This window comes from Pestalotiopsis fici, assembly GCF_000516985.1.
Source record: "Pestalotiopsis fici W106-1 unplaced genomic scaffold PFICI_Scf_1, whole genome shotgun sequence".
NCBI lineage: Eukaryota > Fungi > Ascomycota > Sordariomycetes > Amphisphaeriales > Sporocadaceae > Pestalotiopsis > Pestalotiopsis fici.
The window spans coordinates 7,152,851-7,167,845 of NW_006917091.1; the positions used below are offsets into that span (position 1 = coordinate 7,152,851).

General features: G+C 47.4%; 7 protein-coding genes across 7 annotated transcripts; 5 read left to right on the top strand and 2 right to left on the bottom strand.

Annotated features, from left to right (window-relative positions):
* Window positions 1–510: 510 nt before the first annotated feature.
* PFICI_02087 (uncharacterized protein) lies at window positions 511–1,701 on the bottom strand (the record flags this gene model as incomplete). Its single annotated transcript, XM_007830668.1, has 1 exon — window positions 511–1,701. The coding sequence occupies one exon, from the start codon at window positions 1,699–1,701 to the stop codon at window positions 511–513; it is 1,191 nt and encodes a 396-aa protein (XP_007828859.1).
* Window positions 1,702–3,157: 1,456 nt separating this feature from the next.
* PFICI_02088 (uncharacterized protein) lies at window positions 3,158–4,897 on the bottom strand (the record flags this gene model as incomplete). Its single annotated transcript, XM_007830669.1, has 6 exons — window positions 3,158–3,493; window positions 3,549–4,074; window positions 4,124–4,258; window positions 4,318–4,443; window positions 4,494–4,593; window positions 4,645–4,897. The coding sequence occupies 6 exons, from the start codon at window positions 4,895–4,897 to the stop codon at window positions 3,158–3,160; spliced, it is 1,476 nt and encodes a 491-aa protein (XP_007828860.1).
* A 771-nt stretch (window positions 4,898–5,668) lies between these two features.
* Window positions 5,669–6,637, top strand: PFICI_02089 (uncharacterized protein; the record flags this gene model as incomplete). Its single annotated transcript, XM_007830670.1, has 1 exon — window positions 5,669–6,637. The coding sequence occupies one exon, from the start codon at window positions 5,669–5,671 to the stop codon at window positions 6,635–6,637; it is 969 nt and encodes a 322-aa protein (XP_007828861.1).
* A 628-nt stretch (window positions 6,638–7,265) lies between these two features.
* PFICI_02090 (uncharacterized protein) lies at window positions 7,266–8,572 on the top strand (the record flags this gene model as incomplete). The annotated part of the gene is made up of 3 exons (XM_007830671.1): window positions 7,266–7,311; window positions 7,394–8,508; window positions 8,561–8,572. The coding sequence occupies 3 exons, from the start codon at window positions 7,266–7,268 to the stop codon at window positions 8,570–8,572; spliced, it is 1,173 nt and encodes a 390-aa protein (XP_007828862.1).
* A 962-nt stretch (window positions 8,573–9,534) lies between these two features.
* On the top strand, window positions 9,535–10,556 carry PFICI_02091 (uncharacterized protein; the record flags this gene model as incomplete). Its single annotated transcript, XM_007830672.1, has 4 exons — window positions 9,535–9,538; window positions 9,589–10,103; window positions 10,169–10,267; window positions 10,326–10,556. 4 exons carry the CDS (start codon window positions 9,535–9,537, stop codon window positions 10,554–10,556), a joined length of 849 nt encoding a protein of 282 aa, XP_007828863.1.
* A 472-nt stretch (window positions 10,557–11,028) lies between these two features.
* On the top strand, window positions 11,029–12,404 carry PFICI_02092 (uncharacterized protein; the record flags this gene model as incomplete). Its single annotated transcript, XM_007830673.1, has 3 exons — window positions 11,029–11,113; window positions 11,241–12,156; window positions 12,209–12,404. The coding sequence occupies 3 exons, from the start codon at window positions 11,029–11,031 to the stop codon at window positions 12,402–12,404; spliced, it is 1,197 nt and encodes a 398-aa protein (XP_007828864.1).
* A 961-nt stretch (window positions 12,405–13,365) lies between these two features.
* Window positions 13,366–13,904, top strand: PFICI_02093 (uncharacterized protein; the record flags this gene model as incomplete). The annotated part of the gene is made up of 2 exons (XM_007830674.1): window positions 13,366–13,625; window positions 13,712–13,904. The coding sequence occupies 2 exons, from the start codon at window positions 13,366–13,368 to the stop codon at window positions 13,902–13,904; spliced, it is 453 nt and encodes a 150-aa protein (XP_007828865.1).
* Window positions 13,905–14,995: the final 1,091 nt, after the last annotated feature.

Sequence of the window (14,995 nt, forward strand, 5' to 3'; positions counted from 1 at the left end):
GCGGTTTAAATTCTGGACTTTTTTGCTTGATAGGGACTAGCCGATCATATCCCTGATGAAACATATGGCTCTCGAATGCGCCCTTCCCCGAATGGGGAAAAAAGCTTATCTATGTGCAAGGGTTTCAATTAAAATCGTGGGGGAGGGATAGATGCCTCGGCGAATTTGAGGGTTCATATTACAGTATAGAGCGTTAGAAGCACTCGAGGAGAACGTGAAGCTTCGCAAGATCATTATTCAAGTATACATGCTACGTGGATGGCAAGTTTGCGAGCCATGGTAATAGCCCATGCCTTGATCGAAAAGAAGGCACACGGTTGAATACTGTCATTTCGGATAGGTAGTAGTTAGTGAGGCTATAGAAGACGAAATGGGACTAAATAACATATCAGACACAATGCAATAAATTTATTAAGAAAGTGATTTGGCCAAGATTCAAACATTTGATGAAGGAAGAATCAATTCGTTCTTGAACTTATGGCACTTTGTCACACCATCGTGCCAGAAACGTTAGCCAAAGAGTGTTTGAAGCCCGGTAGAAGCCATGATATCAAGCCAGTGAGTCTTCTTGGCTTCAAGAATTTCATTGTCATACGTTTCCCAGGTGACTGCCATCAGGCTCTTTGCCACACCTATGGGTTTTGCAGGGAGAACTTGTTCGAGCTGGCACAGTCTGTCCACCACCAATTTCCTCGCGCTTCCAATGTTCAGTGCTTCCAATGTTATACTAGGTACCTCGGTCGACTGACCGACAAATTCTGACGACGTGTGCTCTGTCATAAAGTCTGGGAGAATACTGGATGTCTCGTCGAGCGGCTCATCAATGCTGAAAGATGGTGTAGCGACGACGTCATTCCGCAAGCAGCTTCCTGCAGACAAGTACAATAATGGTTGAATGCAGCGCAGGTCAGATGTTGGTGGTATTCTGCGAAGTAGGTTCAAGAGGTGAAGCGCAAGAGGGGAAAGCCAAAGATTGTGTGGAACGATACCGTCAGGCCCGACTTGTGACGGCATCCGCCATGCAATCAAGTCTGGAAAAGTTTGGTATAGTTGAAGGAGTGATGAAAGGCGATACGCCTCGGTAGTGTCGCGTAGGTGTAGCCATCTCTCCAGACTGACAAATTCATCGAATTTGGGCTGCAACGAAAGTGGCGCAATTGCTAGCAGCGTTTCCTCCAGCATTTTTGCCTCGTTGATGGCGTGCAGTGCTTTTTGTAAACTTTTCTGTGTCATGCTATTGGGCTGTTGTCGTCTCGCGCATTCTTTTCGGCACAAGGAAATGGATTCTCCAAAGAGTGAAAGTATTTCAGGAGATACCCCCGTCCAAGGGTGTGGGCTTGTTGAAATGGGCTCCAGAACATTAAATGACACGGGAGGAGGTGAAGACTGTGCCTTTTTGTCCCCTGCAACATGATGAAGCATTTCTTCATACTTCAGGCAACCACGAAAGAAGTCGAAGAGTCTTGGTGTGCTTGTTGTGAGCGCATCATATCTATCTTGTAAATGGCCCAGAAGCCTCCTTACTTCGCAAAGAAATTGTGTTCCCAAGCGTTGTGGATCGGCCCAGCAGAAAGAGGAACCCATACAGAACAGGGAGAGTATCACTCCATTCGTGATCGTAATGTCGAGGTCAGGCGAGCTATACACAAGAGCTAGTTCTTGGCCTATTGCTTCAACCGCCTGCAAAGACGCTGATGCCATGGTCTCTCTGAGATGAGGATGGTATTGAACCAGAGTGGCGGCTGTCATGCTTTGTAAGGAGTAGAAGACCGACCTGGATGATGTCCAGAGTGAGGATGCCAAGCATCGAAATGGATTGCTGTCGGAATCAAAAGCAGACCAATAACAACAGACCGACTTGAACCAGTGCTGAATCAGAAACGTAGGGATATCGATCAGGCTGTCGTTTGGGTTATTTGCTTCAAATCTCTGTAGACTCGTGCATTGTTGTAAGCCGGTTTCACAAACGACTGATGATGTTGAAGCTGCTAGAATGTTGTCAAATGTTGCATCATCTGCGGCTGGGGCGCACGGTGATACAGCTCTTCCTAGTGTATCATGCCCAGTTATGTCTATGTCAAACAATGGTTGTGATTGATGAATCCCAATCCCCTGGATCCTTGCATAATTGACAGTTGCAGTCCACGACTCCGATTGTCCTTGCAATGGAGACTGTGACAGACCGGCATGAATATGGCCAATGTGCGGATTGGTCGCTCCAAGTAGTGAGCTTTCTATGGTAGGCGCCGTTCTGCTTGAAGAAGGGATGATAGTTGTGCACTCTTGAGGCAGGCTCGATGCATTTTCGATGGCAGAGGATGCGACTAATGCGAGTCGTTTAAAATCCAAAGGACCGTCTTTGCCTATTCCTCTTCGCACTACATTGGGACGTTCATGCTTGGTGGACCACGAAAGGGATATTTGATAGCCAGGACAAATGCGACCTTGTTGAAGACAGTTCTGGCATTCTGGTTTGGTCTCGTCGCATCGAACCTAGACCATGACAGTCAGTTTGTTTGCCATAGGCTTCATGTGGCCACTGACCCTTTTGATTTTGCATGTTTGACAGCCTGTCCTGGATTTTCTATGTCGCTCCATATCGATATCGAATCTGCGAAAAGCGACACATGGGAGCTGTATTAATTGATGAGAGGGCATACACTAACTTGTCAACCAAGCAGCCTCTTATCTCCTGCTCTAGGTGCCTGGTACAAGTCGACATGTGGGGGAGAACAAGGAGAGTCCTTGGCGGCAATAGACCCGTGCCCCAGAAAGGTAGCGTCGGAGAGCTGAGAGCTCCAACTGCCACACCCGCTAAGACATGTACGCAAACACCTAGGTTAGGTAGGTTAGCCATGTAATTAAATCATGCTGTTCAGTCAGATTTCTGACAGCTCCAAGATTTGTGCTCTTAGTATTTGTTGGCCAAGGAATTATTCATTGGCGAGACGCTCCCCTAGGTAATTTCTACCTACATACCTGTACGTTTCTAGATGATTCTCAAGTTCATGTTTTCTTTCATGCATATCACCGTTCTATCGAGATGCTTAATGATAACCACTGGTATTTGTCTTCTACTCGATCCAACGGTGTCAATCCCTTCCACCAACGGGACGAGACATGATGGACCTGCGTAGCTCATCCTATCCCCAAACGGTCATAGGATATATCTGAAGTCTGGGTGCGCATCTCCCGTCCTTCCTTGGTCTATCCACAACTGTCTCTCGTCATATGTCAAGCCATCCCTGATTCGGTTCTGCCGACGCTTGTAGAAGTAAAGCCCGGTGATGAGAAATACACAAACTGCGGAAACTGAGAGAGACGTAGCCTCCCCTACCAGATACCGCCCTTCCGAGGTTGTGTTCTTGAAGATCTGCCCAATGACCAGTCCGGCACAGTTTCCAATCGTCATGTTGAGGCCTATTGCCGTTGCACGTTTCACATAACCTGCATGGCTGTTCAACATCCAGACGTAATTCAGTCCCAGCATGCACTAAACACGGTTAGCCCCTCGATCTGATATATGAGTGTTGTCTTTTGGGACTTACATAAACTCCCGGTACTATTATAAAGCACGCAAAGTACAGTACTCCTTTCAATTTCATAGGCACGCTGCACAGAATGGCATAGCCAACAATGACTGCCAGTGCTCCAGGTATCATGAAGATGGCTCGTTTTTGAACCTTGTCAGACCAGACAGATACAGCAATGTAGACGGCAACAGCCCAGAAATATACAGGGACTATCAGTAGTTGCGTCAAGACAGAGTCAAATTTGAAGGACTTGACCAGAGACGGTAAGAAGGTCGAAATGCCGAAAGACAATATGTCTCCAAGAAACTGGATGGTCGCACCCAGCCAGAGCTTCTTGTCCTTGAATGCTTTAAATACCTCCTTCTTGTCGAACGACTCGTTGAGTCTCATGTAGCGATCATGCTTGATTGTTCTTAGCCGCATTAGTGCCTTGTCTTCTTCATTCAGAAATTTTGCGTTTTCGAAAGAATCTGGCATGCCTAGCCAGAGGAGGAAGGCTATGCACACGCTCAGAATTCCCTCTACAATGAACAGCCATCGCCTGGACCAATGTCAGTCTTGGGGAAAATCTTGGAAACTGGATCTCGTACCATCCAGCGATGCCTCGTACACCGTCAAGTTTGAGAAGCGCGTAAGCGAAGAGTCCTCCAAACCCACCACTCAGACCCACGGACAGATATAGATATGCGAAGCGCCGGGCTTGCTCCTGAGGCGTGTAGAATGTACTAGAGAAAAAATCAATATCGTTGGCTCTTCGGTTCTTGAGCAAGTGTAGCAGGCCTACGTGAGAGTAATGGCAAGCGCCGGGTACATCCCAGCCTCGAAAAACCCAATCAGTAGGCGAGAGGCATAGAATTGAGGCACTGTCTTCATGAATCCGGTCCCCAAACAAGTCAAACTCCAACCCAACCTGGCTCTTTTGTTAGTCATGCCACCTTGGGGGAATTAATGTTGGCCCACATAAAAATCGGGAGCAATCTGCTAGGCCGTATCTTTTTCACAAGAAGTGACCCAGGTAACTCAAAGGGAACGTAGGTAACGTAAAACATCAGGACGGCATCTTGTGTAAAGTTAACCACTGATCCCAAGCATTTTCAACGACCAACCATACTTGCTAAATCCTGACTGCTCATGCCCAAATCTGGCAGCATCCCAGCAACCGCAGCGTTTCCGATGTTTGATCGATCAAGATATGCGGACAAGAAGGAGAGTGTGAGAAGTGAAGTCAGGTGCAAGTCGCATTTCCAAAGTAGTTGGCGCTCCTTTACAGGATCGATGTAAATGTTTTCATCGTCGGGTTGCGGCTTGTCACTCGGTACCGTCGATGAGTCTGTGATGACGACATTCTTCTCAGTATCGTCCATGTCTAGCAGGTGCTTTTCAGTTGACAAAAAAAAAAAAACACGGTTGTCCAGTTTGCTGGTAAGTTGGATAGTGCCTTGCCGATTGTTTCGGGGGCTGATGATGATTTTATGCATAAATACAACACTTTCTACTGGAGATGCGAGCCTGATTTGGCATAAAGAGATAAGGCTGGACCAAGAGAGGACCAGAAGAGGCCAATCACTTCTATCGCCATTTGTGGCTTATCATACCCTCTTGAAGCGTCGATACTTGACATCTGCCGAAACCCAGTGGCTGCAGGCAAGAAGTCGACATCCCGATTGATAGATATGCATCGGATCGGAACTGGGGGAAAGGTTGCCAAGTGCAAGCCCCACTGTATAGGATAGTTGAGGAGGCAGCATGAGACGAGACGGGACCCGGACCCGAAGGCAGACTTGAGTTTGTGGCCACCCTGATAAAGCATTAGCTGGGAGACACTCATGTGAGATATATTGAGATGAATCTTTCCAATGAGCATTTTTGCTCCTAGGGCAGGATGTCTCAAAAAGATGGAATATATATTCAACAGTCCAGACTGGTTAATTGCCGGTGATTCCGAATGGTTTAGCCTTCCGGGATAGCCGTCCGGAATAGCCGTGATCTCCTGCGCGGTCCCATGAAGTTATAAGTTTGTACAGTATAGTAAGGTGACCTATCTGCTCGCTACTTGGTTGAGCACGTCAACACCCAACAATCTGATTTCGGCTATCTTTATTCTTTACCATAATATCAACTCAGCTCAGCTCATTATGGCCAATTTAAGCTTCAATACCGAGTTCCTCGAGGCGACAAAGGCCTCAGCCGGAATGAGTCTGCCTGTCATGGACGATCCGAAAGCACATCGTGAAATGCATGATACTTTCATTTTGGAGAAGGTGAAAGCGATTCCGCACATACCGACAATCAAAGAAAGAAAACATGAGATCGTATCTATTGATGGTACCAAGATAGCAGTCCACCGCTTTGAGCCATCAATCGTCCATGAGCCGCTGGGGTTACAGCCGGCCGCTGTGTACGTGCATGGAGGCGGACTCATTGCTGGCTCCATTGCAACTTGCAGGCACACAATCGAGAAAATAGTTCAAGCTTCCGGTATTCAGATATTCGCTGTAGAATACCGCCTTGCACCGGAACATCCTTTCCCTGCCGCAGTGGAGGATGTGTCGGCCACGATACAATGGCTTCAGTCGAATGCTACGAGTCTACATGTTGACCCGGCAAGGATAGGTCTCTTTGGCTCGAGCGCTGGTGGTGGGATTGCAGCAGGAGCAGCACTTCTCGCACGGGACAAACCATTCGACTACCCAATCGCTAGACTCATTCTGCAGTACCCCATGCTTGATGACCGTACTACTTTTGGGGACGACCACGCGCTTACACAATTCGTGAACTGGAACGTTCGACTCAACGATATGGGCTGGAGGGCGTATCTTGGGGGAAGAGATCGAAACCAGAGAGACGACAAAATCCCAATTTATGCGGCTCCTGGAAGAGCCCAGAGTCTGGAGGGGTTGCCACCAACATATGTCGAAGTTGGTGGGCTTGATCTTTTTAGAGACGAAACGATAGCATTTGTTGCCAAGCTTGCTCGTGCGAACATTGATGTTGAGTTTCACTTATACCCAGGGGTAACTCATGGTTTTGAAAGCATAGCTCCAGATATCAGGTTGTCGAAGGAATCCGATGGTAACCGTGAGAGGATACTTAAAAGTTTGTAAGTACATATAGACTTGAATTAGATTTTATTCAAGGGCTTGGCATGTTGAAAACTGCACATTCTTTTTTCTTTCTTTTTCAACGGAGGTCATACTGGGTATCTCACCCTAAGAAGGTGACAATGCAGTTAGCGGAACTCCGCGACATTGGGGCTCCAAAGTTCTAGCGGGAATTCGGGGTTTTGTACCGCAATCCTAGGCGAGAATCAGCGTCACTAGGCTCGACACAGTAACCTTCGTGTCAGTGGGCAGTCATCAATTCACACAACGTCCAACCACAACGCACGGCAATTGGTCGGTACTGCCCAGGTGTATGAACTGCGCGACTAAAGCCCCGACCTCCTCTTCGTTCGACCTCACGTCTTTGCGAGACCTTTGTTGTTCTTTAAAGTCCCTTGATCGTCGCTTTTGAGGCACGTTGCAGCACAGGAAGAGCAATCAATGAGAGCACTGACCTGCGCAAGATAGGTAATCACCTGTGAGCAATTCCTGCTCTCAAGCACAGGCATCACCAGCAACCGGTAGGGACGTTTCTTTTTGTCACCTCACTTCCATTAGATGCCGTGACGTGAAGCCAGCAAGCCGGATAGCTGTCTTTGCGACATCGCATATCAGAGTAGTTTAAAAAAAAATGTATCGCAAATCAATGGCAGAAGAGACATTTGTCCGATATGCAAGTAAGTCGCTCTATATACCAGCACTACGTACATATGTATGCATCTTTTGGACACAGGTCTTGACTAAAATTTTCGCAAAAAGGCCCAAACGAGCGGCGTACGATAATCCGAGAAAACCTGGGTTACTACAACTCAGTATCTGTCGGCGCTGTGTATGATTTTTGCAATCAACAAATTGATCTTGGCAATCCTTGTTCATTTTACGGTGCGCTCCAAAGCTGCATCCAAGAGCATCCATCTCTGAGTGTCGTCATTAAAGCTCAAGAGACTGATCAGCCATATTGTGAGCGCGCCAACACAGCTGACCTCGAAGCTCATGTCATCATTGGCGATGAACTCAGGGTAGCCGGCCCGAATAGCTTGGATGAAACTCGAGCTCTCGAAGCGGTATTGACTTCATGCGTCGATGCGTCATGGTTACAAGAGTCGGATAAACCGCCGTGGCGCATTCTTGTATATCCTCTGGTTTTATCGCCGACACAAAAATCACCTCGATGTTTCATTGCATTTTCATATTCGCACGGACTCGGTGATGGAATGTCAGGGATTGCTTTTCATCGCACCTTTTTGAAAGCCATGCAGCCGATGAAACATACTTCAGCAGTATCCAAAATATTCAAGATCCCGATGCAGACAACTACTCCTGCTTTCGATACGGCTGAAAGACTTCCCATCTCATGGGGTTACCTGCTGCGGCCTATACTGGCCGTAATGTTGCCGTATAGCATTGCGAATCTTTTCGGTTTTCGCGCAGCGGCCAGCACAGTCGATGAAGGCACTTGGCTTGGCCAAAGAATCTTCTTTGAGCCCGAGCATTCTTCAACCCAGATTAAACTGCTGGAAATCGACAATTCGACACTGTGGAAAGTTCTGTCTACATGCAAAAGAAATGGCACAAAGTTTACTGGGTTACTTCATCAAGTGGTTATTCGAGCGTTAAGCAAGACTATTCCAGAGTCTGAAGCAACCAACTTCGCTGGAGTGACAGCTGTCAATATGCGAGCATCCATCGACGTGTCCCAGAACGAGATGGGTTTATATGTTACTGCACATTATGCACAACTGCCAAGGGAGCACGGGTCGGGTGATTTGGCGGATATATCTTGGAGAGCAGCCCGATCAATGACCGAGGAGTTTGCCGAAAGTGCAGTGAACCTTACAAATCAGCCTATAGGTCTACTCAGATATGCTCCTAGTGTAAGTTTCCAAACATCTCGAATTCAATCATCAACTATGAGAATGAACCAAGAGGCTGATATAATTTGACTCGCAAGATCCGGAGTTATCTTACTGGAAAGCGTGGAACAAAAAGAGACAGTTCATATGAGATCAGCAACTTGACTTCTTTTCCTGAGACCACGAGCGATATAAATTGCAAAATTACCAAAATGGTGTTCGTATCGCCTGCAGATATGGTGGGCTCGCCGCTTACGTTCAACGTCGTCAGTGTCCAAGGAGGCAGCCTGATCTGCGCTGTGACTTGGCAATCTGGTGCAATCGGAGTGCCAGAGAAGGATGAGCATCAGCTTGTTGGTAGAATTTTCGACTCCATGGTGTCAGATTTCAAAACATTGAGTTCATCTTGAGTCAGCCATGCCGTGTTCGGTATGAATCTCCCCGTGTTGTCTAGGATTGTCGATTCGTGCGCGGGGGCGTCGTGGGATCTGGACGCACATGCGAAGGAACACGACCTGATGGTGCCTCGATCATCCTGTTTACAAGGGAGAAAGTTCACATATGATGATTAGAATGCAGAGAGATAATGCTATCTTGCTTTACTACTAAAAATGGCAGTGTTAGCCGGACCAAGCACACTTGACTGGCCTATCTGGGTACCCGTCAACTAGACCCCGCAGTGGTCGCCTCCGACTACGCAAGGTATATCTACTGCTCGGCGCGCTGACTAGAGGACTGGGGCATTTGCTTGCGGGGTCTCCAGACAAAACGATGGCAGCAACTGTAATCTTTTCAACGATACTTTTCGTCTTGATCCTGTTAGTATTAGCTGTCAGGTCGGGACGTACGGGCAATTTATTGAAAGTTGTAAGCCCAGGCCAGATGACCCCATAAGCAACATTTTATTGACCATCGCACCAGCATCGTGTAACGACAACGGATGGGGGCTCAAAGAATGCAGACAAGATTACGTCTTTGCCGTCCTTTGAGTGGGAGGCCATAGAGCCTCTCAAGATTCGCAATTTCAAGCCCGTATATTTCATAACTATGGGTTAGTCGCACATATCTTCATAATCTTCCATCAATAACTCAAGGGACCAGGCATAAGGACAGCAAATCCATCTGAGCTCATCACTATTGATTGTAATTATCTTTCTCGAATCCAGATCCGACAAGAGACCTTGCGAGACCACGCCGATAGGGTACTTGGGTGCCTCCCAACAGGCGTTGCACCACTGTATGAGGTATATGAATACCTCCTGAACGACTACTTGCCGGCGCGATACCCAAGTATGTTTACGAAAGAGGGAAAGAAGTTTCTCAACCAGGTCACAGGTGCCTCGTTGCCTTTGGAGCCGCCTTCTGACCCCCTCGAGGCGCTCAGGCTACTTGGGCAGACAATCGAGGATGATCTCTTCCTTTTGCAACAAGAAACAGAGGGACACAGATGTGTTGGAGGGATGTGTACAAGTCCATCTGGCTTTGACCCAAGTGAGAAAATTGGCAAATTGATGAAGGACATTCATGAGCCTGTCCCAGCTTACGAAAAGATCGGTCCAAGTATGGAACGGTACTTCAGTCGGGTGGAGGTGGGAAAGAATGCTGTCCGCACCAACGTAAGCCGCCTTAGGGTCTCTGTAACAAATCCAGGACAGCTGGGCTAATACGAATTCTCACTTAGTGGTCCATCACGACAAGTCCTGAACTACTTAATCTGAGTACCAATCACGTTAAAGAAGGTGACGTTGTCGAGGAGGACATAGATGTAGATATATCTCAGGTGAGAGTCGAAATTTTAACGAATAATAATGGAAATAAAATTACTAACAATAGACAAGGCAAGATTGAGAGTGGAACTCCAAACACTCAGCCGATTACCGCGCACCAGAGCTCTACTATTCTCATTCAAAACCTATACTTATCCCCTTGCAGATATCAAGTCGGAGGGACTTGGACCACAACTCGCCGAAGCCATCGAGGGGCTGAAGACAGGCAACGCCGAGGGAATGTGGACATACAAAGGTGGAGTGCGATGGGGAAAGAGCGTATGCGAATATCTGCGGGCATGAAGAAAATATTCAACACATTCGATGTTTGCAGTCTGACCGGATCATTGTGCCAGGCGCTGTACGGGGAAATTAGGGTCTGCCAGCGTCAGTCGTCAGACCAATGGAGGTTGTCTTGTGCCCCAATACATAATCAATATATTTATCGCCATATCTAGGCTAACTTACTTTCATCGTGCATATCAAAACATATTTCATTCAATAAAGAATTATTTATGGACTAGCGACTGGTTACTGTTCTGTGCTTGAGATGGGCCGGCACAAAGGACCACCTTGAGCGGTCGCAACAAAGCAATCGACCGTTTGCAGCAAGTCAGTTGAGACATGGTTTGGCAAAGATATTCATATTGAAGTCGAAACCATTCAGCCAGACTGACAGAAATAGAATGAATAAGTCGCATTGCTGTTGACTGTGTAGGCGCAAACTTCAGCACGTGTTTTCCATAGACTCATCGATTTGGACCATTGCTGACCAATGTCGCCGAAAGAGAATAAAGCCCCAAGAGCCAAGGCTGATACAGCCGGCACGGTAGAAAACATCAGACTCGTACGTACAGGAGGTAAGTGGCCCTTAGAACAGGACAATATCCTGCCTGAGCTACATTATGTTTGGGTCTTGGTACTTTCACCGGTACTTGAGCACCACCTGACCCATCTCTCAATTGTAACTAACTTGAACCACCTCAGTGCTATGTAACGGCGAGCTTGCAACTTACAGCAAAGCCAAATCGCACAATCCAAGAAACAATGCGCCAAACCTTTTACCAAATGACATTGACGAAGTCTCCGATGCGCTTTTTGGCCTCAACGATTTACAGTTACGACGTCACGCACCAGTCCATCCGCTCAGCTTAGCCTATGTTCTTCAGTCTTTGCTTCATGCTGCCCCAGAGTCTGTCCAAGCCAAAGTCATCATACCAGGTCCGACGCTCTCTGACGAGCTTTTTGGTAACACAAGCCAAGAGGATTTTGAAATACACATCTCGAAGAAGTCTAGGACTGCTGGCTCGCAAAAGGCGAAGGACTTTTGGGAAAGTGTTCGACAAAAGGAGTTTATCTTCTGGCCCGTGCAGAGTGATGCGGGTGTTTGGTCTACGCTGGTTTTGCACCTCTGTATCTCAGACGAGGGCATTGATTATGACACGGTCACCGACTTTGCCGTGGTCGATGCGTCTCGTTCTGCAGAGGGACAAGAACGCGTCTCCCGTGTGGCCTCTCGCGTGGGACAGTTGTTCGGCTGCGGAGATGTGAACTGGCGTTCTGCCAGACAACATGAAATATGGGTGCCTCCACAGCTCGAGGACTGGGAGGCAGGTATACGATGCTTCGAACTCATTCGTCAGCTACTGTGCCGTGTTACGGACGGATTTTGTAACGACCGAGCATTTGACTGGGATCGAGACTTTGGCCCGCCGACCAGCGGATGGCTTAATGTGGACTTCATCCGCCACGAGATGATAGGCATGGCCCAGGAACGATGTAACACAATTCTCAACTATTCATGCCGATACGCTCTTGAGCCTATCTTGGAGATACGTCTCGAAGAAGATATAAATCTTCCGCCGGGCTGTCTGGCTCCTATAGATGATGTCAAGCATGCTTAGTGAGTATTCTCAATCCCGTGGTGCCGGGAGAATGCCAGCTGACTCCAATAGTATCCCGGGTACGGAAGTTGCTGTTACATATGACGATCAGAATCCCGAAAATGACAGCGAAGACAATGAAATGCTCTCAGAGGAAATGTCTTTGAATCGCGCCGACACGAACAGCGCAAGACAGCCAGCCGAGGCGGCCGAGTTATCTCCTAGTGTGGAGGAATCACAAGCAAAGCGCATCAAGATGGATCAATAAGGTGATGGTGATTTCCCAACCTTGTTTGGCCCAAGAAAGGATTTGTTGCCGGTATGGACAAATTCGAACCAGAAAGCATCAAATCAGATGATATAATTAGGACTTCGCAGTGTGGGGGTGAAATATACAAGTGTACCTGATGCTACTTGCCCAACATAGCTCTTTGCGATCCCAGTTCTGTATCCTAAGTGTCTCTGCTGGAGCCCAATCCTAGAACTCTTGGATAGCTCACCACCTGTGCGAATGATCATACGGCGTATAGCCTGGCAGACATGGCTGTGAACTATTCATAGAAGGCTTACCTGAATTGGGTGCTAGTTCCCGAGTCTGGAGCTTCGTGGAGCTACTTAGTGCTGATGTTCTCGGCGCCCGCACTGGATTGATCCAAGATCATATACCTGGCATTGAGATAGCCCATCGTCACCAAGTCAGCACTAAGAAAGAACCTTCATGGTGGCTGTTATTAGAGAACATGTCGCCCGCTCTTTGTTTCCAACATAGATCTCGCCGGTTCTGATACACGCATTTGATATCTTGCTACGTTCTCTTCTTGTAATTTACAATTCACATTTGAAAATGCCGGAACTCAGCACTCACCCCCTCTGCGAGGTTTTGCCATCTGAAAGAACAGTGGCTGGCCCCTTTATTCTGTTTGATGGATCGTTTGAGATAGAATTCCTCCAGCCAGATCCACAACGACATGCCTCGTAAGGCTCAAGTAATGTGTTGCAGTTTCATCCTACTTACGCGTGTAGTACTCTTTTCAAGGCAACCTACAAACATGGTCACCATTGGTGTAAGAAGGGCAAGGGTCACCCTCAGGTTTGTTTCACAAAATCCAACACGAAGTCCAACACTGAGCCTTCGATAGTCGCCACCTTTACACATACACTTTACCCAAACTGAGTCCTTTGCAATCCTATCAGGACAGATTGGAACCACATCAACACCACAGAACGGTATGATTGGGGCTGTAAAGGATCAAGTGCATGACAAAGAGTCGACCAGATATCACCCTCATGATATCGAGCCTTGGACGCCTCATAGCTTTTGGCCAGTTCCTGAGGCGACAGAAGATTCTGTCCTGCTTCTTTGGGCAACTCCGGAAGGACCATTCCCTCCTATGATGGACAATGCGTTTTTCACGACCATATTACGGTACATCAGTGACATTACTGAGAAAAAGGTGAAAATGGATATTCCGCAAATCATGATTAATCAGTAAGTCTGCCCAGTCTGAAAGTATACCTGGATTGTAGGTACACCTCATACTATGCAACCTAGCATGATAACATGAAATCTTTTAGGCATGAGTCGGAATCCTGTGTAATCATGTTTCCGGGCGCATGGTGGCTTGGGCCACTGAGATGGTGGATTCCTTGGAAAGTCCAGGCATTCTTGTCGCTTCTCGCGGCGTGGCAAGGAAAGCATGGGCTCATGAAGGAGTATGTTGCTCCCGAAGACTGGAGAGCATATATGGAAGGCAAGAAACTCAGCTGAGTGATGTTGTGGGTGTTGACTTCTCCAGGGCAGAAATACGGGTACATGCTGCTTATACTGCCGTGCATAGTGTTTTTATTTAGGTTCGTGTCAAGCCATTTCAAATCAATTACCTGGGCATGAATATTTCCTGCAATGTACAAAGAAAGGTGGGTGGCTCGAAATTTATGAGGTGTCACCCAAGTTTCTAGGTGAGCATGTGCAAATCAGCCCGTTATGAAATGTATCGGTTTGAAATGTGTGCCGTGGAAGCTCGATACTTCAAGGCATCATGTAATTCAATATTTGCCATGGAGACTAGTGCAGTACACTGCGATGACACACTCTGAGTAACTCACCCTTTGACCAATTGATAAGAACTGCTATTTCGCCTAGCAACTACATTGGTCCGCACAAATTGAATAAGCATGTGCACGGCGCCACAAACGCCGGTTGGGTGTGATGTCTTCCAATGTGATACCGCTGAGTATTGGTATTGGCGCCTGACATGATCGGAAGTGACACAGCCCAAAGCAATAATCTGTCAAATCCACTGGATTCTCTTCTTCGCCTCTCATTTTCCTAGTAAGGCTCGGGAATAATGAATTATGCCCGTTCATGAGTGCCTAGTCGGATTGTGATATGGTGCGAATATTCCTGGGAGCAAAGCCAGAACTTTCATGTAGCCTCCAGATGGCATTGCACCTACGTATAGAGTTCGACCCAGCTTTTCACCACCTGTCAATGGCCTCATCCCGCTCTCGAACTGTTCTCAGCAGCAGCCGGCGTGGCATACCGCCAGCTCGAAGCTGAAGACGCCCCGATTATAGTATTCAATGCGCCTGTTTGACAATTCTAGGAAACGAAAACAGTTTCAATCAGCTACTTATCTAGTCTTGGTCATGTTTCTTAACTTGAAAACTGTCAGATGTGTAGGCCAATCTGCTAAGGGCTTCAGACCAAACGCCCTCTGCAAGGCTGCGGGAAGTAAGTTGCAACAAAGAGTCAATCTTGCCGGTATAGTTCTCAAGGTGGATATCATTGGAAGGCTGTTTCGCGCCTAGACGTGGCAGCAAGCAACGTCGCACAGTGTGGTGGAAGACATTATACAG